Source organism: Channa argus, chromosome 23 (assembly GCF_033026475.1).
Source record: "Channa argus isolate prfri chromosome 23, Channa argus male v1.0, whole genome shotgun sequence".
In the NCBI taxonomy this organism is placed as follows: Eukaryota; Metazoa; Chordata; class Actinopteri; order Anabantiformes; family Channidae; genus Channa; species Channa argus.
Genome location: NC_090219.1, coordinates 13020099 through 13045046, shown reverse-complemented (window position 1 = coordinate 13045046; position 24948 = coordinate 13020099). Strand labels below are relative to the sequence as shown.

Sequence of the window (24948 nt, the reverse complement as noted above, 5' to 3'; positions counted from 1 at the left end):
TTCCCACAATTTTTTACTTTTAAACTCAGACAAAACTGAAGTCATAGTATTTGGGCCCAAAAATCTCAGAGATATGATGTCCAACCATATTGTTACACTAGATGGCATAAGTCTGGCCTCCAGTACTACTGCAAGGAACCTTGGAGTTATTTTTGATCAGGATCTATCCTTTAACTAAATATAAAACAAATCTCTAGAACAGCCTTCTTCCACCTACGGAACATTGCCAAAATTAGGAGCATCCTGTCTCAAAGTGATGCCGAAAAACTGGTCCATGCATTTGTTACCTCTAGGTTGGACTACTGTAATTCCCTACTTTCAGGGTGCCCCAGTAACTCCCTAAAGAGCCTGCAATTAATCCAAAATGCTGCAGCAAGAGTGCTGACTGGAACTAGCAAGAGAGATCATATTTCACCTTCACTAGCTTCTCTCCATTGGCTTCCCATTAAATGTAGAATAGAATTTAAAACCCTGCTTCTTACATATAAAGCTCTGAATGGTCAGGCTCCATCATATTTAGAAGACCTCATAGCACCATATCATCCCAGTAGACCACTTCGCTCTCAGAATGCAGGCCTACTTGTGGTTCCCAGAATTTCCAAAAGTAGAATGGGAGGTAGAGCCTTTAGCTATCAAGCTCCTCTCTTGTGGAACCAGCTCCCAGTTCAGATTCGGGAAGCAGACACCCTCTCTACTTTTAAGTCTAGGCTTAAAACCTTCCTTTTTAATAAAGCATATAGTTAGTTATAGTTATGCTGCCATAGGCTTAGACTGCTGGGGGACCGGACCCACCCCCCCATGCACTGAGCTCCTTTCGTCCTCTTGACCATCTCTCCTCTCCTCTCATCCAGCAATTGTCACCACTGTATGTCATTAACTCTGTGTGTTCTCTCCCGTAGTTGTCTTTGTCCTCCTCTGTCCCCCTCTCTCTGTCCCTTTCTGCAGGTGTCCCCCGGCTTTGAAGCTGTGTGTCTTCCAGCGTGAAGCTACTGATCCTACCAATCTGCCCGATGTTTTGTTGTTGCTTTTGTTGCTCTGTTCTTTTCTCTCTCCCCTTTCCACTCACCCCAACCGGTCGAGGCAGATGGCCGTCCACCCTGAGCCTGGTTCTGCTGGAGGTTTCTTCCGTTAAAGGGAGTTTTTCCTCTCCACTGTTGCCTATGGCTTGCTCCAGGGGGAATTGTTGGGTTCTCTTTATATATCTTTATAATCTTGACTTTATTCTGTAAAGTGCCCTGAGATGACTTTGTTGTGAATTGGCGCTATATAAATAAAGTTGAATTGAAGTAATCAGTGTCAAACACTTCTCCTGTGTTGTGTCTAGGAGCTTGTGACGGAGCTTCACATGCAGTCCATTTTCACTGATGTGGGGAAGCTGAGTCTCCAGGACCCCTCCCACAGTGCCATCATCCCAAGTTTAGTGGGACACACTGGGGGGCCCACCACCTCCACTGCCTGGCTTAGTCACCGGGGAGAGGCTCACTACACCCTGGCTTCACCTGCCGGAGGCATCGTGGTGGTGACTCTGCCACCTCATGACACACAAGGTAAGGTTTTTATATTAAAGTATGTGGACAGTGACACCATTGTTTTGACTCTGTAAACAGTGGATTTTGAATAAAACATGCTTTTTTGAAAAAACCTCCACACTTGAAGTACAACAGAAATGCAAAACTTCCACTAATTGGTAGTATCTAATTTAGCAACACAGTAACTAATAGTAATGCATTTTATTTATAAGCACCTTTCTGAACACTCAAGGACACTATACAAAACAATCCAAACAAATTGGGTAAGACGATAATTAAAAGCTACATACGTTTAAAAAAGAATGACAATGCAATTGCACGTATAGTGAGTAGGCAATCTTAAACAGGTATGTTTGACTCTGGTAAGTCTTGATGCTGATTATCTGAGAGCGGGGTATGTGACAGATATGGAGAGGCATAGTTAAAGGTGTACAGGAGAATTTTTAATTCTATTCTTTATTTAACTGGGAGCAATTGGAGTTGCTGTAGGATAGAGGTGATTTGATGAAATGAGGGCATTTTGATGATGATTGAGCAGCTGAATGTTGAACCATGTAGAGCTTATGATGGGAGAGAGTTACAATAGTCAATACAAGAGGTGATGAGGTTGTGAACAAGGATGGTAGAGCATGGTGGGTGAGTTAGGGACAGGGATGGTTAATGTTTTGTAAATGGAAATATACAGACCTGGTGATGTTACTGCTGTGTCTTTTGACAAAGTGGAAGAAAAAGTAATACGCTCATTAGAATTGTATTGTTTTAAAGATATTAGACATGCTACTGGCATGTTTATTTAAGCAATAAAAAGGAGATGAGGGGAATGTTACTGTCAATCAGGTTGTTAGGTTAAAATATCCATATCAACAGTTAGCTGTGACAGTAAGAGTAGAGTCACAGTGCTCTTTGCTGGACACACTGGCAGCTCAGTACATACCTGTTTATTTTAGTTTATTTATTAGCCATTAAAAACATTTCATGTGTAGTTATTTTAAGAGACAAGTATCAGGCTCTAAATCAGAGGTCTGGTTAAGTTTTACCTCTTACCTCAGTAACGGCATGTTTGGTTGTTCCAGGAAGCATTTCGCTGTTGGAGCTGAAGAGGAGTTCAATGATGCAAAGGTTGTCTGGCTGGATGCCCACAGCCCTCCGGGGGGAACATGGTCCTGCTGATTTGGCCCTCAGTCTGGCTGCCCGAGAGCTGGAAGAAGACTCTTTCATCTTTGCCCTATGTCACGACCACAAATTGCGCATGTGGTCCTTCAGGGTTAGAACCTCATTTTATGTATTTGTACAGTGAACTTGACTGTGTACTGTGACCCAACCTCACAGGTGAAGTTTTGCGTAACTAATTTTACCCCCATCCACAGGAGCAGGCATGTCTGCTGGAGGCCGACATGCTGGATTACATGCCGGCCTGTAAGGGAGTGAAACGTCTGTCAGGTCAGGGCCACCGTCTGAGGCTGGCTTTCTCCTCCACCACCGGCCTGTGTTTGTGTGTTTACCTCGCTGTACCTGGCAGAGGACAATTCACTGTGCTGCAGCTGGTTGCCACCGACAACAGCCACTACAGTCTCGAACACATCTCTTCCCTCTTCACCACGCAGGTAAAGTACACATGTAGACGCACAGGCAGGAAACATGTCAATATGATTCATTTTGATTTCCACTACCTGACGACATAATTTCATCCAAATAAATATCCATAAATCCACGACAAATCAGATAAAAAGGCTGCAGAACTTAATTCAGAATTGTGATGTTATTGAGGCGTCGTCAGTATTATAGGAATCCAATAATGGTGTCTTTACACTGCAAACAGGATGTAATTATTATAATAATATTACTCAATTATTATTTAAGAAATGGTACATTTATGACAAATAGGAGCAATATTCACTTCCTAACACAGTGTTTGTGTTTTTAAACTGATACTGTCCTCAGTGCTCGTATGTACTAACTTTGATCTTTCTTCTTAAATATAAGTCAATTTGTACAAAACTTTATAATGGATATCCGAATACCACTTTTCCCCAGACTGAGTACAAGTTAAAATTTTACATCTGAGCGCCCTATTACAATTTTTGTATTATGTGCCTGAACTTGTGAGTGCAGCATGCTGCTCTAACCTGAATTATCACAATTAAACGAGATGGAGTGAGTGCATTTATTGTAGTCAAGTGATACTCCTTTTTTTAATGTATTTTTTATTTTTTATTTTTTAAATAAGATGCACCGCTCTGATATGCTGTAAACAAAACACTCTTTCCCACAGCCAAATTTTTCAATAATCGTGTGCCTCCTGCGCATTCTGATCCTTTACTAAAATCAAGCAGAGTTTAGGGCTGATTATCAGATTTAATTTAGCTTCAGTTTAAAGTACACATTATATAAAGTGTGTTGTTGGAACTAAGTACATTTGCTCACATAGTACACGTTCTTATTTTGAAGTAACTGTAGCTACACTTTGGAGGGATATATTGTAGTATTTAGTCTGCTATTTTTTTATTTGACCGCTTTGGTTGCTTTTCAGAAGCAGGGTATCAGAACAAAATGATGTCAGATAATAAATGTATCACTTTATGGATGTATGTGATTGGGAATTAATCACAATAAGTATATTATATAATGTACGGTAAATCACCTTCAGCTTTACAGCTGCAACAGTGATGTATACACACTAATGACATAATAATGAAACTTTCTGTAATATATTATTCTGAAATCACCCACTTTTTAGCTGCTATTATAATTTGACAACTTCATAAAGACTACATTTTAAACACATTAGCTTACACATATCTTAGGTATCTTGGGCTTTTCTTCTAATGTTCTCTGGTATAGTATCAGTATCCCTGTTAACATAGTTAACCTTATAGTTTGAATTTTAGTTTTCAACCAATGTGGCTTTATTTATGGTTGTATTTAAATTCCAATCTGTATCACATAATCTCTATACCCCTACCTTTATATTATGAATTAAAACCTTGTCTGTCTGCGAACAGGAAACTCTGGTGGATTTTGCTTTGACCACCACAGACATCTGGGGTTTGTGGGTGGACGACTCTAACACCACTGTTATTAAATACATCAACTTTGAACAGTGAGTAGGAATATCACAGTTCACACAACAGGAGGCAAATAAGACTACACACACACACATTCTGGAAATACTTTAGATTTGAGGCAAATTCTGATGTAAATAATATATAAAAAAATATATGTCTAAATGATGGGTTTTAGTCTGTGTGTGTTTGCGTGTTTTACAGTAACTCAGCAGGTCAGTGGAACCAGGTGTTTGTTCAGCCTCCACCAGAGGAAGAAGTCCATATTGGAGTGGACCAGGACCCCAGAGTAAGACCTGTGCCTTTCTCTCTGTTTGTCTCTGAATGTTACATGTTGAGCGGTAATGTAGACTCCTACGAACTCAGCTGAGATGATGTTGGTACTAACTCTCATATGGACTAATACCCTTGACAATTCCCTGACACTGAGAAATGCAGCCAGTGAGTGCATGAACCTGCTACCTTGCTAGCCAACTAGTCCATCTAGTCAATTTTCTTTAAAATGTATAAACCAGGAAAAGTAAAGCTCAGTTTACTGACTTTTCCTTTTGGGATTCATCTTATTTTTGTTTTGTGTGACCAGGAGACGTATCTTGAGGTTCTCTTCTCTCCTCTCCACTTCAGTGCTTCAGCCTTAGTTAAAGCTCTCCAGGTGAGAATGTACCTGCTGTGTTTTCTCTGTTTCACTCTCTTTGCAAAAGAAGGAAAGCACCAGATGAAATTTAATGAAATCATGACCAAATATGAAATTATAAATGAAACACTGTTCCTGAAAGACATATTTTTTTATGCAGTGTTTAATCCAAATATTGAGATGATTATGATTAGATGTTCTTTGTGGTACAGATCTACCGTAGAGGCTCAGAGAGAATCACAGATCTGGCCTGGGAGAATCTAAAGAAGGAGGTAACAGTGGCCGTGGAGAGTGAGGTAAAATATACAAGATTTACTTTGCCTGACAAGGTTTAATGGAAAAACACCTTTTTGGTTGTTTTTTGTGAGATGTGTGAAATTAGTTGGAAGTTTGTAAAACCAGTGTCAGTGACACATGATCAGTTTTTTGTTCTAGTCCTAACCCTCTGTCCCTTCCTCCCCCTCTCTTTGCCATTGCCTCACCCACCAGCTGCAGAGCAGTGTGACAGAATTTGAGTTTTCTCAGGAGGAATACCGTCAGCTGCAGGTGGAGTTCTGGTCTAAGTTCCACGCCTGCTGTCTGCAGTATCAGGAGGCTCTGTCCACACCTGTGGGTCTGACTGTGAGCCAACACACTTCCATGGTCTGTCTGTTAAGGAAGGTGAGGACAGAGAACTCTATTTTAAAAGAATTGTACGGATTGGGTATTACATAGAAAAGAGCATGCAGAACCCAGAAGCAAAGATATACCTAGTGATTCCCAAACATACAATATATTTGGGTGACCCACTCAGGTATAGTTGACCACCTTGTTTGTTGCTTAAAATGTCAAATAGCAGCTCAGATCTGCTTTTGTTTGTTAATTTTGTAATTTAAACTAATGACAGGACAAATGCTCTATGCACATTGGTAAAGAAACAGGCAATGATGGTCTATATGAGGTAAATTGTATAACATTTAACACCTCAACAATCAGAATGGACTGAGTTTCTCTATAGTATACAAAACTGTCAATCCAGACTGGGATCTCTTCAGAAAAGCAATCAGCTGATCCTGCAATTTGTGGTGCAAGAAATCCTGTTTGTATGATCCTGTTTTTAGCAAGGTGTGTCAAACAGGGTTTGAACAGTCATGGAACCTTGACACCCCTAAAAAATTTCAGTCATGGAAAAAAATAATTATTTCTGTTCACTTTAGTATCAATTTTAAACATGATTTGTGATTCGCTTCATTTTACAATCCACATAACTACACAACAAACAACCAGTTGTGCTCAGTGGGATCAGGGCTAAAATTTGGTTGAACTGTACAGTGTTTGCCCGGGTACTCTTGCCAGGAGTGCCGTGTGTCAGGTCATAGGCAATAAGCTTTTACTACAATATCTTTGGTAAATGGTCTGCACTTATATAGCGCTTTTCTACCTGTTGGCACTCAAAGCACTTAACACTGTTTTTCATTAACCCATTTGCACTCGCAATCACACAAACAAACTCTCAAACTGATGGGGGAGCTGCTATGCAGCTGGCCTATACTTACCGGGAGCAGCTATGTTGGGGTTTAGTGTCTTGCTCAAGGACACTCGTATGACATGTGACCGAAGGAGCCAGGGATCAAACCCAACAACCGTGGGATTGGTGGAAACCTGCGCTACCTCCTGCACAACAGTCGCCCACGAATGTAGTTTTGAGATTTATGGATGTAGTGAGAGAGGACGTTAGTTTGAGCGAGAGAAGAGGATGTAGAGGATAGGGTTAAATGGAGGTAGATGATTTGCTGTGGCAACCCCTGAAAGTGAAAAGCTGAAAGGAAAAGAAGATGTACGGTAAGACAGCCTACTTCATAATGGAGTTTTGACAGTCACAAGATTTTTAGCTATCTGGTAAAAATATTTATATTCAATGTTCTATGAATGAAAAGTTGAAACAAAACTTTTTGGACATTTTAACTTTTGGTAGATTAGAGATAATACTCCTTACATCGTCAGTCTGTTTCAATTATCTAGTTTGCTTATTGGTGATATTTTAAATGATTTTAACTTGGTATGTAACAATGAAGTATGGAAAAATAAAATGCCCAGGTAATCTAAAATGTGGACACTTTAAGATCAAACACACTGCGTGCAACTCTATATTGTAATAGGATTTTAACCAACTTGCAAAAGAGTCAGTATTTGGTGGCCAATGCTGATATTGTGGCAGCACAACAAGCAAAAATGTTACATCATGGTTCTCTGGTCATAGCTCCAATAAATTGCCTCTTCTTTGCTTGTTGGCAAAGCTCAGTGTAGGTTAAAACTGAGTGTGACTTTCTGTTTTACCCATACCCATTTTCCTGTGTGCCTATAGATTAAATAGCCTGGTCGTAAATTTAATTTAAAGTAGTCCATAAAAAGTCTTAAATTTAAATTTATTTTAGCATTGAACAGTAAACTTCATATTAATACAATAATTCAGTAATTAATAGAGTTTGGATGATAAATTGTAAAGTTTTCTTTTTACTCTTTTTCTTTGTACTAGTGTTTTACAGTATTTGTAAAAAAAAATTTCCTTGTACATAAGAAAAATGGTGTCACATTTTTGGACCCTCACAGTTTGCACCTCAGCTTAGTATTTACACATTAACAGCCTACTGTCTCAGGCAAAGTTTATTTCCTAACAGCTACTAACTTTAAACACAGGTCCTCATTCAAAGCTAACATTAGAGCTGTATAATGTAATGAAGCTGTAAAGTGCCTTGAGATGACATTGTTGTGAATTGGCGCTATATGAATAAAGTTGAATTGAAAATGAAGGATTAGTTGGTGGTTTGGTTTTTGATACCATGCCCTCATTCCTATGTGATTGTTTACAGGTCTTATAGTGCTACTGCTCACCTCATAGAGACAATCTTTGCCTACAGACAGCTGTGCTTTGTTGATGCACATTTCCCCAGCTATGTGCAGGTCCCATACAGTAGATTACAAAATATGATTCAGACTGTTGATAAATGGATCAGACGTCTTACAGCTCTAGGTCAGGTTTCAAATGGAATGCAACGATAGTGATCTATGACCACCTAAATATAGAATTGTCACTCTCTTGGCTAAATAGACTTGACGTATGCATATGTGGGAAACAGTTTAACATAATATGTGTTTTTTTTTTCATGTTGACACATAGATCCTGCCTACTAACAGATAAGGATTTTTTCCTATTTGCCTGTCCTTTTGCTCATGTTCATTAGCCTCTTCACGTGATTGGAAATATTAATTTATTAATATTCCTGACTGTTTATTGCATCTAGTAAACTCTTTTTGGTGCCTGTGAATCCCCAAAGATCTATTGTAAAGAACTTTATCAGTCAGTGTGATTTCACCTTAGCATAGTAAACTAACATCAGATAGGTAAACCACCAGAATCTTGCTGACATGAAGCGAATTATTGATTTGCTGTGAAATCGCTTAAATCTTCTTTTTTTTTTATGTGTCTCAGGGCTTCATCTCCTTCCTGCTCCCATGCTTCGCTGTGGATCATTTGTACCTTTCCTACGACGAGTATCTGTCGTCAGAGGAGGAGACACCCATCACTGAGGGTATCTTTATTTTTAATTTTATATGTGTGTGTGTGTGTGTGTGTGTGTATATATATATATATATATATATATATATATATATATATATATATATATATATATATATATATATATATATATATATATATATATATATATATATATATATATATATATATATATATATATATATATATATATATATATATATATATATAAAAACTTACAGCACAGACCTGGATTTGTTAATTTAAAAAAAAAATGGCTAAATGATGTGGTAGTCACTGACATTTTGACATTAAAACATAAAACTTTCCCCTTTGAAATAAAAGTCTGAATTTTATTTTATTTTCTTCAGACTGTGTATAATTTAGTTGAATGCATCTTTATGATCCTCAGACCTGGAGGGGGGGCGTGACGTGCTGCAGCTTGTTCAGTGCCTGCGAATGGTCAGTGATGCAGTTTCTGGAGAGATGGCATATGTGATGGAAAAAGCTCTGCAACATCTGGAGTCACCCGAGAATGCTGCAGAGCTCATCCTGGAGAATATGTTGTCCAACAACAAGTCAGTTATTTTATGTATTGTTGTTGTCACTGCCATCTGATTTACGCTTTTCTGGATTAATATTGTGCTAAAATAAAACTATTAATTTGCTATTATCATGAACCTAACGGGGGCTCAGTGGTAGAGCATTGGGCATTGGGATGCAGAAGACAGCGGGTTTGAATCCCACCCCACCAGGTGTGGCCCACTGTGGGGGTTGCGACAGGAATTGCATCTGGCGTAAAAACTTCTGCCATATCAATGTGCAGAACACGTTTTACTGTGGCAAGCCCTGAAAGGACAAGCTGAAAGCTGTTGATTGGTTAACATATTTTGAACCTGATTCTGTTCAAATTCATTATTCTCGTGTCATTTCTAAAACAAAACCAATTTGTTGTCTGCCCAGATTCCATATTTGTCTGTGGTAAAACATTAAACATCATTAAACAATCTCTAAATCTAACATCTCCAATATAAAAACCTGTCGGTGGCCATTAAACTGTTCAACTCATCCCCCTCCTGTCAAAATGACAAATAGTATTGTTTTTATTTCATTTACTCCTCAAGCTTACTTGTCTATAGTCTTGGTTTGGTGGAAGGTTTTTTGTTTTGTTTTTTTCCTCCCCATGTTCTTTCTACTTTTCACTTGGCGAGAAGCTGTGAAAAGGCAACACAATTTCCCAATGAGATCAATACAGTTGTTTGAATCTTGAATCGAAATACTACTAATGTTTCTGTGTCTATGTCCTGCAGTGATAATGTGATCGAGGACATCCAGAACAAGCTGCAGGACATTAGGAACCCAATGGCAGCCATGATTGTCCTACTAAGGGAGCTGGACCTGGAGACAGACTCTGACATTACCGGAGAAGGACCCATCGCTCCTGGTATGAGGGTTTTCAGGTTTTGTGTCACCATGCTGTTGAACCTTAAACACACCATGTTGTGACTTTATAAGATTTTAAATATATTAAAAATGTTTGTATCTTTGACAGGTCAAAGTCTGAACACAAGGATTAACCTATCTCAGCTGTACGGCAGCAGCTCTGCAGTGTCTGTTGTCTGTCAGGCTGTGTGTCACATGGCCATGACCAGAGCACTGTTCTGCAGAGACTTGCTCATCCTGCAGAAACTCTACTTGCGCTTTGGAGACAATGTATGTAGACGCACACACAGTACACATATTTACATGCATGTTCATAAAAAGCATGATAAAAGAATGATACAAAACACAACCAGCCTGACAATGTTTCTATGGTGAGCCACAGCAAACTATTAGTCAACTTCCAGACCACTGTATCAGATATTTAAACTCACCTGGCTGCATAAAGCTCTTTGTGGGTTTGAAGACACTCACTATATGTAATTCCCGAATTGAATACGTATTTATTAAACATTTCTAAAACTGAGGGGGAAAAAAAATGTTACTCAACGTCAACCAGTTTTTCCACATGCAAAACATGATCAGAGAAAAACAGTTAATTCAATGATTCTGTTACTGAAAAGGTTGTGTGTGTGTGTTCAGGTTTTTCTGGGTGGGGGGGCCCAGCTGCTGCAGCTCCAGCAGGATCTGATTCCTCGCTGCTCCCACCTTCTGTCCTCATATCACGTCCTTAAACACATCAGTCAGAGCCTCGCCTCCTCTGTCCCCATAGACATCATGTGAGTACAATCACAGAAACACCTGAATACAAGTAGAAATACACGTGTGTGTGTGTGTGTGTGTGTGTGTGTGTGTGTGTAATAAAACTTAATTACATGTGATTAAACTGTCAGGTGTGGGTGCTTTTGTTTATATAGATTAATTTTAGGAGACTATGTTTAGTACACAACAGTGTTATGGAATTGAAAGTTGGACAGGTTTTACACATGGTGTTAAATGTTTTTGTTTCAGAGATGCTAACTTGCAGCACCTGACTGTGTTGGAGCTGTCTGACAGTCCAGCGCTCTCTACCAATCGATCAGGTCAGGCCTGCTCCTATTTAGGGATGTCCTGATAAAAATACTGCTCTTGTGTACTTGTGCTTGGAATACTGCAAATATACCGTGTTAACCCTGCTTTCGTTAAGCAGCTAGTTAGGGGAAAAACAATGTGTGGTTTGTAGGTATTTCGATATAAGTAACAACAAAAGTAAATACGTCTGCTAGCTTTGCTGTGCTAAAGTCTTAAAATACGGTTCCAACAGCCTTTATTTTTTTTTATATTTCTCAAGGTTTTTAAGCATGTGTAATATTTACTACTGACATTGGCAACAACCATGGGGATTTACAGTAATTAGAATATTTTTGTAAACACATTAAAATGTAACACACAAAATCACATTGTTTTTAAATATGTAATAAACATGGCCTTCTGTGTGTCACATTGTATATCTTTGTACATCTGTGTGTCTGCAGTGCTGAGTCCTCAGACAGTCGTGGAGCTGTTTTATCAGACTGTGGCCAGGAAGATAATAGTCTCTTATATCTACAACCAGCAGCAGAGCGGCTCTCTGCTTCTGTGGCCCCATTTGGTCTCCAGCGTTGTGCAGCTGCTTGCTCAGCTTCTGTATCCTTAATACACATTAACAACACATTAGTCTACATGGTGGGTGGGCCTGAACCCTCTAGGGGAATCTGAGGGCATGCTTATTTTATTCTTATTCTTGAAAATTTTGTTTTTAAAAAAAGAAAACATTTAATAGGATAGATCTATGGAGAACAATGTGCTATTCTAAACCAGTTTGTCTTCTAGTAATTAAACGGGCTATAAGCTCAAAACTCTTTGAGTCCTCTAATGTCCCTTTTAAAAAAGACAAATATTATTTATCTAATTTGATTCCAGCACTAAATGTCTCCATTTAATCAGTCTAATGTATGTATCAGTATAAATAGAAAAAACAGCCACAGATGTGAAATCAGTTTGCATTGGAATTAAGAAAACAGTCCACAGAGCAAGCATGCCAAATACCTTTTTTTTTTTTTAGTTTGGCCTGTGGAGAAATATTTTTGGTTAATTGTGTGACTATGGCAATACAAATCTGACTGGCTGGCGCGACAATCTAGATAATTAAGTGTAGCAATTTTAATGAAATAGGAAACGTTCACCAACATGCTTAGGTGCTCTATTGTTAATACTAAATACATGTTAATGACACTTTGATCTACATACATGTTTACCATAAATGAATATTTCTGTATTTTAAACACTTAGGTGTTACTAACTCCACCTGTCTTCAGCTGTGTGTTGTTCAATCTTAACTTTAACCCAGTTGGCCCAGTAACTCTGGTTTCCAGTTTCCTGAGTGTCTGATGGCAAACTGTCAGTACACCCAGCTGCAGGTTTGTTTGTTTTCATTATTTTATAGGTATTGACATTAGTTCTGATAATTTTTCTTTTTACTCTGTTGTTCTGATGGTAGCACATACTGATCCTCAGATACATGAAATTAGGGAAGAACATCTGATATAAGCAGAATATTGCTTTCATAGTCTTTACAGTGTTGATATTTAACTATAACTACTTAGCTGGAAGTTAAGTTTTAACTTCTGTATTTTAAACATTTAATCATTTGGCAGAGACGTTTATCTCTGTGAAAGCATTAAAGCAAAGCTGTATGAAAAGTGTTTCGATTTCATGAGACGGAAGTTGTGGAAGAGAGATGTTTTTGAATAGTGGGAGTGAGGCTGCCGAGTGTGGACAGTTTGATAACTCTTTCCACCAAAGTGGGACCTTTGCTCGGGATCTTTTGTATTTTGATGGGACCATCAGACGCCATTCATTGGCAGGGCAAATTGTGCGGGAGGGACCTGAATGTAGAATTGAATGAGGGAGCCAAGTTAGGCAGGTGCTGTTAAGTTGACCACTCTGTAGGCAAGAGACGGCTTTAAACCTCATGTGGGCAGGCTTCAGGAAGCCAGTGCAGAGATCTGAAAAGTGGTGTGATGTATCCTTTTTGGCGGATTAAAAACTGCATTAGATGTGATGAGATATAACCAGCATCTACACAATGAGTTGGGTTGGGTATTCTGAAAGGTAGAGCGCTTTTCTACATTTACATTCAGTCATTTAGTGTGGTACAAGGCAAGCAAAAATCTAAGTCAAGGAGAAAACACCAAAGCCAAGTCCTATCAGAAAATTGTACACATTTAAGTGTGAGAAACGCCAGAAAGGAAGGTTTTTTGTTTGTTTAGTTTGTTAATAGATTTAAGTGCTTAGGAAGATGATGTTGTAAAGGGCAAATCTGCATGCACTAGAGACAGACAACCTGTGGCCAGTAAAACTAGGTTGGTCTTCGATGACTCCCAGATCTCTGGCAGAATTGGCGGGGCCAATCATTGAAGACCCGTTGTTTTGTTATATTGAATGTCCGGCTGTGAAGACTAGGACTGTCTTGGAGAGTTGAAGAAGTGTCTCTTTCATCAAGCAGAAATGGGCAGAAATACATGATTGGACAGTGGAGTCTTCCAGTGTAAAGGACCAGAACAGCTGTATGTCCTCAGCATAGTAATGATGGGAAAAGCCATGTGAGTGGATGATGGAACCTAGGAATTTAATATAGATAGATCCTGTGGAGAGAGAACTTTTGAAACAAGACTAGCTGGTGTTAATGATTGGGGTAATGGCTGGGATTAGTGTGGGTGCAGCTGCTTGAAGTAGACTGGAGAGGATGGGATTTGGAGAACAGGTCGTAGGATAGTTGAAGAGAAGTCGATGGACTCGCATAGATAGACTTGGTGGTCTTCACAAAAGGAGGGCTGTCACTGTTGCTTGTTGACATAAGTGTATTTTTACACCCTTGTTTTACATTTGATTTAAGTTTGAAAACAGAAATGATGAAGTGTCAGTTTTAAGGTAAGTGTGCTAACAACAGAGAAAGCGAAAAGCAGTCATTTACCACAGAGTTTACAGTAGTCTTAAATTGAGTCTGATACCAGGTTTGTTTAATGTCTCTTTGCAGAAAACAGAATATGCTGGGACAGGACACATTACCTGGGATCTAAGATTATGGCTGAAAGTTAAGCTCTGCAAAATTAATTTGCAGATATTAACCCAATGACTCGAGTCAGAGATCACAGGGATGTGTTAAGGGGTAAATGAAGTAAAACGGATGATGTGATAGAGTTCATTGCTTCTTTAGATCTGATGAGGGCACAGTGGTCACTGTGGCCATGCGACTCCCAAAAATCTAGATTTGACACATGAAACCGTTTGCCAAAAAAAATTTTAATTTTCAAAGGCCTATACATATGCCAATGACTCAAAGCACACTTTTATTTCATTTGTGAAAATGACCAATTTACAGTAATATTCCATGTAGTGTTGCCATTCTCTGCATTGTAACAGTGAGACTAATTTTCATCTGCAGACCCCTGGTAGGCCAAAATTTATGTAAAACAACATAACAGGAATTTAAACCCTCTGGAGTGGAGAACAGTGATCAATGTATGATTTTAGGTGTGTAACAAATTTTAAATAAAAGTATTTAGGTGGGTAAAAGTACTACTGCGCAAGAAGTAAAAATTATGAAAATGTGATAATAAAAAATTTGAAAATAATGAATTTGTATGAGTGATGTGTGAAAGGTGTACTACCATAACAAAAGCATCTCAGCTGTTTCTTATGTTTCCTATGTGCAGGAGTACGTAAGGCTGATTGGTCCGTGGTGTCAGGTAAACATTGGGTCTTGTCGCTTCATGCTGGGTCAGTGTTATCTGGCCAATGGAGAGGGCCAAAAGGTGGGTCCACTCAACCACACTGTATTGTTACAGTGAGTCGGGTCCAGTTCTCACGTTGTGGTTTGTCCATCAGGCTTTGCAGTGTTTCCAAGAGGCAGCGACAGAGGTTGAAAAGGAAGAATTTCTGATGAGACTGACAGGCACTGAGGACGATGAAGCTGCCTCCACACCAAGATTACAATACTACAACAAGGTAGAATGTTTAACATAGTCATGTCTGATATAGAAACAATAAAGGTGTAACTGTTACTGTATGTTCATTCAGGTTCTCCGGTTACTGGAGGATGTGGGTCTACCTGAGCTAGTAATCCAGTTAACTTCTCTAGCGCTAACAGAGGCTGCCAATGACATCAGCAGTCAGGTAATGGTTACATGGGGTTACATGGGGTCATGACACACAGGTACCTATCAAAACATATTCAGCACTGTTTAGTGGGGCACAGCTAGAAACAGCAGAGGGTGTGAAAACTGCTGCAGGATTATTAGACTGTTCCTGAACGTTTAATTTAAAAAAAAAAAAGGGTGGTATTTTTAACTTGTACTTTTTTACTAGACCCTAAATTATTGTTTTTGTACTATTTCCATAAGTAGTTTTGTGTTAAATTAGATCCATACAGGTGAATATTCTCACTATATGAATTAGGTCGAAAAAATAAACTCCTTTTTCGGGTGGAATTGCTCAGTTTATGTCAGTTTGGATTTAGATTTTAAGTTCAGCTGAATTCTCTGACCCCTCCCAGACTACAGATGTCAGGGAAGAATATAGCACATTTATGGTAGAAAGTTGATCTAAAAATGTCTAAGAACTACCAACAGCTTTCGGCCATTCACTGACGTTTCTTATCCTGTCGCTGTGTCTCATAATAAGTGAAGCTGTGTTTTTCTTCAGGCGGCTCTGTGGACTCGAATCTTTAAACATCATTTAGATCTGGGACACAACAGTGAAGCCTACGAAGCTCTGACACAGAACCCAGACAGCAGCATGTACATACACACACAAAGACACAACTAAAGAAGTTGGAAACACTGTAAAATTAATTTAATGTAACAAAATTGGAAAAATATTTGTTATTGTAGGCAGCTGGATTGTCTTCGGCAGCTGGTGGTGGTTCTATGTGAACGCTCTCAGCTCCAGGATTTAGTCCAGTTCCCTTACATCAACCTGCACGATGAGGTAAAACCTCCACCTGACACAGTTTATAGCTTCCTGCCAGAGTTGTGTTCACAGTTGAGTTAGAGGAGAAGTGCATTTCTCATTCTAAAGGTTTCATTGTTGTGGTGTCACCAGGTTGTCAGCATCATTGAGTCTCGGGCCAGAGGTCTGGACCTACTAGCTCATAACTATTATGAGCTGCTCTATGCCTTCCACATCAACAGACACAACTACAGGAAAGGTACATTGCAACCTACAGTCAGAATGTGAAGAACATCTGTAACGGGCTTCTCCTCCCTAAATCTATTTAATTAATTACAGAGTTGAAATGCCTTAAATAAAATAAAGTTAACCAAACTCCTTAATAAATTAAATATTTTTAGTTTTTCCATTAGGGGAACTTGTCGAGTGTGCAGGTGAAACAGACTGGGTTTTTTTGCTCTGTGTGTTCAGCTGGGACGGTGATGTTTGAGTTTGGGATGCGTCTAGGTCGGGAGGTGCGGACTCGTCTTGGCCTTCAGAAACAGGTGAACTGTTACCTGGCTGCTCTGAACTGCCTCCGCCTCATCAGACCAGAATACGCCTGGATTGTGCAGCCTGCCTCCGGGGCTGTGGTACATAAACACACAACAGGAACTGCCTGTAGCATCAACTGTTTTTTAGTAGGAGTCTGTTGTTAATTCAAAGTGTTTGTGTGTTTGCTACAGTACGAGCGACCAGGAGCATCTCCAAAGAGAAACTCTGATGGAGAGTTTTCTTCTGAACCGGGTGAGTTAAGTCAGGGTATCTGCAGATCCTTCGAAAGTGTTAAAAAGACTAGATTTACAGATTTTTAAGGCTATAAAGTTTTTTTTTAATTACAGAAGGTCTTTAATGTTTTAAATGGTACAGACTAATTAAATTTAGTCGTTTAGCACATACTTTTGTTCAAAGGGACTTACAAGTAAGGTACAAGGCGAGCAAAAATCTAAGTCAAGGAGAAAACATCAAAGCAAAGTGCTATCATAAGAAGTGTTCCTGTTTCATGAGATGCAAATGCAAGAAAGTGAAAAGATTTTTTTATTTATTTTTTTTTTAATAGATTTAAGTGCATAGGAAGATGCAAAAGAGTTCTGTTTTAGCAGTTTTTTAAATACTGGGGGTGAGGTTGCTGAGTGTGCGTTTTGGGTAGCACGTTCCAGCACCTGGGATCATTAAGCTGAAGAAATTTGCTTGGTGTCTTCTGTGTGGTGCTGGGACCACCAGATGTTGTTCGCTGGCTGAGCACAGTGGACAGGAGGGATTCTAGACCTGATTGAAGGAGTTGACGTAAGCAGGAGCTGTTGAGTTGACCACCCTGTAGGTAATAGAGAGAGCTGCGAACCTAATGCAGCTACAGGAAGCCAGTGTAGCGATCTCAATTCAATTCAATTCAATTCAACTTTATTTATATAGCGCCAATTCACAACAAAGTCATCTCAGGGCACTTTACAGAATAAAGTCAAGATTATAAAGATGTATAAAGAGAACCCAACAATTCCCCCTGGAGCAAGCCATAGGCAACAGTGGAGAGGAAAAACTCCCTTTAACGGAAGAAACCTCCAGCAGAACCAGGCTCAGGGTGGACGGCCATCTGCCTCGACCGGTTGGGGTGAGTGGAAAGGGGAGAGAGAAAAGAACAGAGCAACAAAAAGCAACAACAAAACATCGGGCAGATTAGTAGGACCAGTAGCTGCACGCTGGAAGACACACAGCTTCAAAGCCGGGGGACACCTGCAGAAAGGGACAGAGAGAGGGGGACAGAGGAGGACAAAGACAACTACGGGAGAGAACACACAGAGTTAATGACATACAGTGGTGACAATTGCGGGAGGAGAGGAGAGGAGAGATGGTCAAGAGGACGAAAGGAGCTCAGTGCATGGGGGGGTGGGTCCGGTCCCCCAGCAGTCTAAGCCTATGGCAGCATAACTATAACTAACTATATGCTTTATTGAAAAGGAAGGTTTTAAGCCTAGACTTAAAAGTAGAGAGGGTGTCTGCTTCCCGAATCTGAACTGGGAGCTGGTTCCACAAGAGAGGAGCTTGATAGCTAAAGGCTCTACCTCCCATTCTACTTTTGGAAATTCTGGGAACCACAAGTAGGCCTGTATTCTGAGAGCGAAGTGGTCTACTGGGATGATATGGTGCTATGAGGTCTTCTATATATGATGGAGCCTGACCATTCAGAGCTTTATATGTAAGAAGCAGGGTTTTAAATTCTATTCTACATTTAATGGGAAGCCAATGGAGAGAAGCCAGTGAAGGTGAAATATGATCTCTCTTGCTAGCTCCAGTCAGCACTCTTGCTGCAGCATTTTGGATTAATTGCAGGCTCTTTAGGGGGTTACTGGGGCATCCTGAAAGTAGGGAATTACAGTAGTCCAACCTAGAGGTAACAAATGCATGGACCAGTTTTTCGGCATCACTTTGAGACAGGATGCTCCTAATTTTGGCAGTGTTCCGTAGATGGAAGAAGGCTGTTCTAGAGATTTGTTTTATATGTTAGTTAAAGGACAGATCCTGATCAAAAATAACTCCAAGGTTCCTTGCAGTAGTACTGGAGGCCAGACTTATGCCATCTAGTGTAACAATATGGTTGGACATCATATTTCTGAGATTTTTGGGCCCAAATACTATGACTTCGGTTTTGTCTGAGTTTAAAAGTAAAAAATTGTGGGACATCCAGGCCTTTGTCTTGTAGGCATGCTTGAAGCTTTATTAACTGATTATTTTCATCTGCCGTGTGGAAGTATTGGTCCTAACACAGAGCCTTGTGGAACTCCATAGCTAACCTTTGTGTGCATGGAGGATTCATCATTAACATGAACAAATTGAAATCTATCAGATTGATAAGATTTAAACCAACCTAGTGCAGTTCCTGTAATTCCAATTTCATGTTCCAGTCTCTGTAATAAAATGTTATGATCAATGGTATCAAATGCAGCACTAAGATCTAACAGAACAAGTATAGAGATGAGTCCAGTATCTGAGGCCATGAGAAGATCGTTGGTGACTTTTACCAGTGCTGTTTCTGTACTATGATGAACTCTAAATCCTGACTGAAAGTCTTCATACAAATTATTCCTATGAAGGTGATCACATAATTGTTTTGCGACTACTTTTTCAATTATTTTAGAAATAAAGGGGAGATTAGATATTGGTCTGTAATTGGCTAAAACACCTGGGTCAAGACAGGGTTTTTTAAGTAATGGTTTAATTACAGCTACCTTATAGGCCTGTGGTACATAGCCGTTTCTAAAGAGAGATTTATGATATCTAATATGAATGTATCTATTAAGGGTAAAGCTTCCTTGAGCAGCTTAGTTGGAATAGGGTCTAGCAGACAGGTTGTTGGTTTAGATGAGGTAATAATTGAAGTTAGCTCAGAGAGATCTATGGATAAAAAGCAGTCTAACAGGGAGTGGGGCCTTATCGATGACTCTAGCACTGCTGTACATGAAGATCTATCTGTAATTTTTGGGGGGAGGATCTGGTGAATTCGTTCTCTAATAGCTACAATTTTATTCATAAAGAAGGTCATGAAGTCATTGCTGCTCAAAGTTAAGGGAATAATAGGCTCAACAGAACTATGGCTCTTAGTCAGCCTGGCTATAGTGCTGAACAGAAACCGGGGGTTGTTCTTGTTTTCTTCTATTAATGATGAATAATATGCTGTTCTGGCATCACTGAGAGCTTTTTTGTACATTTTTAAACTATTTTTCCAGACTAAATGAGACTCTAACTTTCTGGAACGCCACTTCATTTCTAACTTTCGTGTTTCCTGTTTTAAGTTGGGTGTTTTTGAACTATACCATGGAGATCGCCTCTGCTGGTTTACTGCCTTCTTTTTCAGAGGGGCAACACTATCGAGTATTGTACGTAGTGAGGCTGCAGAATTGTCAACAAGATAATCTACTTGTGCAGGAGTAACATTAAGGAGACTACTTTCCATTGTATTAACATATGGTGAAGCAAATGATGAAGAAATAATTTCTTTAAATTTGTTGACAGCTTTTTCACTTAAGCGTCTGCTATAGTGGAGTTTTTCCCTAACTGCTATATAGTCCGTTATTGTAAATTCAAATGTCATTAAAAAAATGGTCAGACAGAAGAGAGTTGTGAGGAAATATGGTTAAATTATCCGCTTCAATTCCATACGTAAGGACAAGGTCTAACGTGTGACTAAAACAGTGAGTGGGTTTATTTACATTTTGGGAAAAACCAATTGAACCTAATAATGAATTAAATGCAGTGCTCAGACAGTTACTGTCAGCATCTACATGAATGTTAAAGTCACCCACTATAATGACTTTATCTGTACTAATTCAATCAAAAACTCTGAATAAGGGACTGGAGGACGGTACACGATAACAAATAATAGTGGTTTTTGAGTTTTCCAGTTTGGGTGTGAAAGGCTAAGAGTAAGGCTCTCAAATGAGTTATAACTATGTTTAGGTCTAGGAATTATTGATAAGCTACAATGGAAGATAGCTGCAACTCCTCCACCTCGGCCTGTGCTTCTAGGAACATGATAATTAATATGACTTGGGGGGGTTGACTCATTTAAACTGACATATTCTTCCTGCTGCAACCAAGTTTCAGTGAGACAAAATAAATCAAATTGATGATCGCTTATTAAGTCATTTACTAACAGAGATTTAGAAGAGAGAGATCTGATATTTAATAATCCACATTTAATAGTTGTCGATCTGAAGATAGGTGTGACATGAGTCCTTTTTGGCTGATTAAAAATAAGTTGTGCCGCCGCAAGTGTGTGTTTGTGCATACCACTAAACCCATTAACAAGGCATTACAGTAATCAAGAAAAGATATGACCAGCGCCTTCTCAAAAGGTTGGGTTGTATATCCTGCAAGGGAAGGTCTGATCTTTTTTATGTTGTAGAGGGCAAACCAGCCCTGCAGAGGGGCGGCTGTAGCTCAGTTGGTAAAGGCAGTCGTCCACGGACCACAGGGTGAGTGGTCGATCCCCGGCCCTGGCTATATTTCAGACAGTTAGACTTTTTTGCTGCACTTAGACTTAGACACACCAAGTGTCCCTGGGCAAGACACAGTTTCATTTTACTGAACCCCTCCCCAGCTGTGCAGTGCCTGTCCAAGCCCAGTAGAAATTGGGGAGGGTTGCGTCAGGAAGGGCATCCGGCGTAAAAAACTGTGCCAAGTCAACATGTTGACAATGATCCGCTGTGGTGACCCTGAACTCCAAAATAAGCCGAAATGACCAAAAAATAAAAAAAAAATAAAAAGGGCAAATCAGCCCTGCAGCACACCGGTAGAGAGAATATGAGAGTTAGAAACATGTCCCTGCCAGAATACCTTGGTTTTTCCCGATAAGTAAGACTGAAACCAGGCTATAGCTGATCCAGAGATGCCCAGCTCAGAGAGCTAATTAGAATTAACAAAACCTGAGATGTGTGGGAGTCTGGATGTAATTAGCCTGTACTCTTTGGTTTTTGTTTAGTTATATTGTTTGTTTTTTAAGAGTCTGATTTAGTTGGTGGTAATGTGAAACATTACCACAGTTGTAGGTACTTCGTTATTAGGACTACCCCTTTAGAGGCTACCAGAACTATATTTACTAATATAAACTAATTTTTCACACTTAATGAATGGAATGTGTATCTTTTTATATCCAATTGGATAAATTCTATTCACCTTATATAGTATTAAAAATTGTGTAAAAACCAGATTTGTTAAATGTATTTATTTTTTGGGTCACATTTTATGCATAAATGGAGAAAACACTAAAGGGTTTAAAAACTTCCAGTCACCCCTGTACATATTATTTAACCTATATTTTACGAGGAAGTTCCTTGAGATTGGATCTCTTTTGCAAGGAAGACCTGGCCAAAAGGCTGAAGAATTCAATCAATAACAACAATATGGAACCTACACATCATGAATGAAAAATTATATACAGTACACATTCGATTAAGAATAGCAGGTTCATGTTTCTGTTGGTTTTTGTTTAGTTTTTGCTTAAATTCATCCAGGGAAATGAGCCCAGGAAGTTGTAAAGAATTCTGAATATGGTTCTAGGACCGTGGAGCAGCATAGGAGAAGGCCAATTCCATGTTAATTCTGGGGACTTTGTACAGCATCCATGTGGAAGAGCAAGAATTATACATACTGTGAAGTAGGGACAACAGACTGCAAAGATATGAAAGAAGTTTACCCAGGATTGCTATAAGAAAAAATGTACATGTACAGAGTAAAAAACAATTTTATCTAATGCCAGTTAGAGAGTCTTAAAAAATGTACCCAGGATAACTTTTAACTAAAACCTGCATCTTCATGGTAACAGCTGCTGAGAAAATGATGGGATCTGATGTGAAAATAACTGGATTAAAGCAGCTATGTAGGTTTTATCAGACTGGTGATGACTGATGGTTTGTTTAGTTTTTAAGTTCGTTTGTACTGGTTTGTTGGTTTATACACCTACTAAGGTCTTTCACTTCTTCTGTTACCAGTCAAACGTCAGATTGACATCCTGGAGCTCAAGGACCTGGAGAAGGAGTACATCTTGTCCCGCAGCCGTCTCACCCTTGCCCAGCACCACCTGCCATCTGCTGCTATTGCTGGTACCCTACACTGACCTCCTACATCTACACCACCTTCAGCTACCATGCATCACCTCTACCCGTCTCTCTCTGTCTGCAGGAAGCGCAACAGCTGAGGAGATGGTGACCCTGCTGGTCCAGACTGGACTGTTTGACTCCGCTCTTTCTCTATGTCAAACTTTCCGACTAAACCTGAGTCCGGTCTTTGAGGGTCTGGCCTTCAAGTGAGTCCTGCATAATCACAAGTTTCAAATGCAGTATCTGCCGCTGGTTTTGCTGCTTGCTGACATCACTGCAGTTTGTTAAAGGACAACTTGTGTGTGAGTGGGTGAATGAGAAGCAAGATTGTAAAGCGCTTTGTATAAAAGCACTATATAAACAGCTATTTTGGGGGGCTTGTGGGGTCAATGGATAGAGCATTGGGTTGGGATATAGAAGGCTGGAGGATGGAATCCCACCCCACCAGGTGTGGCCCCGCCCAGCCACCTAGGGCAACCTTGGTGCCCGTCCCGAGCCTGTATAAAATGGGAGAAGCCGAAAGCCGTTAATCTTAACTATAGCCTTTTTCTAAATTAATTGTACCCTGTACAATAACTGTACAGGAACTAAAGCATAGAAGAAACCTTTGTTTCTTTTATGCTTTAGAAAACTTTGTTGCTCGTGTCAGTCTGCAGCCTGCATTTGCCTTTCATTTGTTGGTGCCGTAGACCTCTGTTGTTGTTCAAACACATCAGCCAGACGCACCACTCCAATGGGTGATCGGTTTATTTATTTATTTTATTTGTTTATTTAACCAAGACCCTTGTAAATGTTATCTACATTCCTCTGAGTCTTCTTAATCTCACTATAAATGTTGAGTGTGCAGTTCACAATATGCAATATGAGGACTTGGCAAATCTGATCATATGGAAAGGCCATCATTTTGGGAATTAAAAAATGTGTCGTAAAGTGATTTGTCTGGCTTTGTTTTTTATCTTTTTTGGACAACAATAGAAGTCTATGGCACCAAAGAACAGGTATATGCAAGCTGACAACTAACTAAACGTTAGTGGAGGAAATTCAGTGTAGGCTTTAGAACAGCCTCTGTAAGACGAGTCATTTCTTACAAAAGAACCTGTCTACAGAGCAAATCAAATATATTCAGAATAAAACCGAATTCCGAGTCGAATTTCCAAGGTTAACAGTATAGATATAACAAAGAAAAATTATATAAGTCTAAATAAGGCAGATGAGAAGAAAACATTATTCTGTCCTGATTTTTCAGAAAACAAAAGAAACGTTAATGTGTTAACTCTTATTTTCCTGTTTTCAGATGCGTCAAGCTTCAGTTTGGAGGGGAGGACACTCAGAATGAAGCCTGGATCTGGTTGGCTGCTAATCAGTTGTCATCAGTCATCAATACCAAAGAGTCAAGGTGTGGTTTTAATTAGAAACCACTTCTGTTCATCATCAGGGGGTTTAATTGTTATTCAGCTTGTATCAATAGTTTATTGCAAGGTTACTTTTTTTTTTTTTTAAATTACACATTTTTTTCCTGTGCTTTTTCTTCTCTCCATCCTCAGTGCCACTGATGAGGCGTGGCGGCTGCTGGCCTCCTACCTGGACAAATATCTGTCCCCTAATGGACAACATCATCGTTGTGTCATCAACAAGCTGCTGTCACACAGTGTCCCACTTCCTGATTGGCTTGTCAAGTCGTACAAGGTGAGTGACCCTTCAGGACTGTGTTCCCATCATGGTCTGCATTGTGCAGCGTGTGTTTCAGGCTCTGTGTAACATGTGTTTCAGGCCATGGATGCAGCATCTCTGCTGCGTCTCTACCTGAACTTTGACCTGCTGGAGGCTGCAGCTGAGCTTGTTTTGGAGTATGTTGATGCTCTGCTTGGAAGAGGACACCAGTACTTTGGAATAGAGGTAATGCTCCAAATACTGGAAGTACTATAGTACTCATCAAAAAAAAAACACAATAATGTGAAATTTGTTTTTCTTTTAAGTTTATGCCAAAAGTAAAACTTTCATATATTCTAGATTTGTTACATGTAAAATGAAACCTCTCAAGCCCTTTTGGGGTGTAATATTGATTATGATGATTATGGCTTACAGATCAGTAAAATCTAAAATCCAAGCAGCTTGAATTCTGTGCCTCTCCACACTTCCTCCAGAC

At 39.5% G+C, this 24948-nt stretch overlaps 1 protein-coding gene across 3 annotated transcripts in view; it reads left to right on the top strand.

The window, feature by feature from the left end:
- The window catches only part of nup160 (nucleoporin 160), a 42984-nt gene that overhangs the window by 11296 nt on the left and 6740 nt on the right, over positions 1-24948 (top strand). For all 3 annotated transcript variants that reach the window (XM_067492966.1, XM_067492965.1, XM_067492964.1), the window contains exons 4-32: positions 1325-1547; positions 2603-2793; positions 2897-3133; positions 4532-4629; positions 4796-4880; positions 5175-5243; positions 5438-5521; positions 5715-5885; positions 8695-8794; positions 9173-9338; positions 10071-10204; positions 10313-10473; positions 10843-10979; positions 11212-11282; positions 11715-11865; positions 12569-12638; positions 14937-15035; positions 15109-15228; positions 15301-15396; positions 15925-16019; positions 16113-16209; positions 16324-16429; positions 16642-16802; positions 16896-16956; positions 22695-22805; positions 22885-23008; positions 24097-24198; positions 24347-24488; positions 24573-24698. In XM_067492966.1, the coding sequence (XP_067349067.1) occupies positions 1325-1547; positions 2603-2793; positions 2897-3133; positions 4532-4629; positions 4796-4880; positions 5175-5243; positions 5438-5521; positions 5715-5885; positions 8695-8794; positions 9173-9338; positions 10071-10204; positions 10313-10473; positions 10843-10979; positions 11212-11282; positions 11715-11865; positions 12569-12638; positions 14937-15035; positions 15109-15228; positions 15301-15396; positions 15925-16019; positions 16113-16209; positions 16324-16429; positions 16642-16802; positions 16896-16956; positions 22695-22805; positions 22885-23008; positions 24097-24198; positions 24347-24488; positions 24573-24698 (3588 nt within the window). The remainder of the gene's footprint in view (positions 1-1324; positions 1548-2602; positions 2794-2896; positions 3134-4531; positions 4630-4795; positions 4881-5174; positions 5244-5437; positions 5522-5714; positions 5886-8694; positions 8795-9172; positions 9339-10070; positions 10205-10312; positions 10474-10842; positions 10980-11211; positions 11283-11714; positions 11866-12568; positions 12639-14936; positions 15036-15108; positions 15229-15300; positions 15397-15924; positions 16020-16112; positions 16210-16323; positions 16430-16641; positions 16803-16895; positions 16957-22694; positions 22806-22884; positions 23009-24096; positions 24199-24346; positions 24489-24572; positions 24699-24948) is intronic.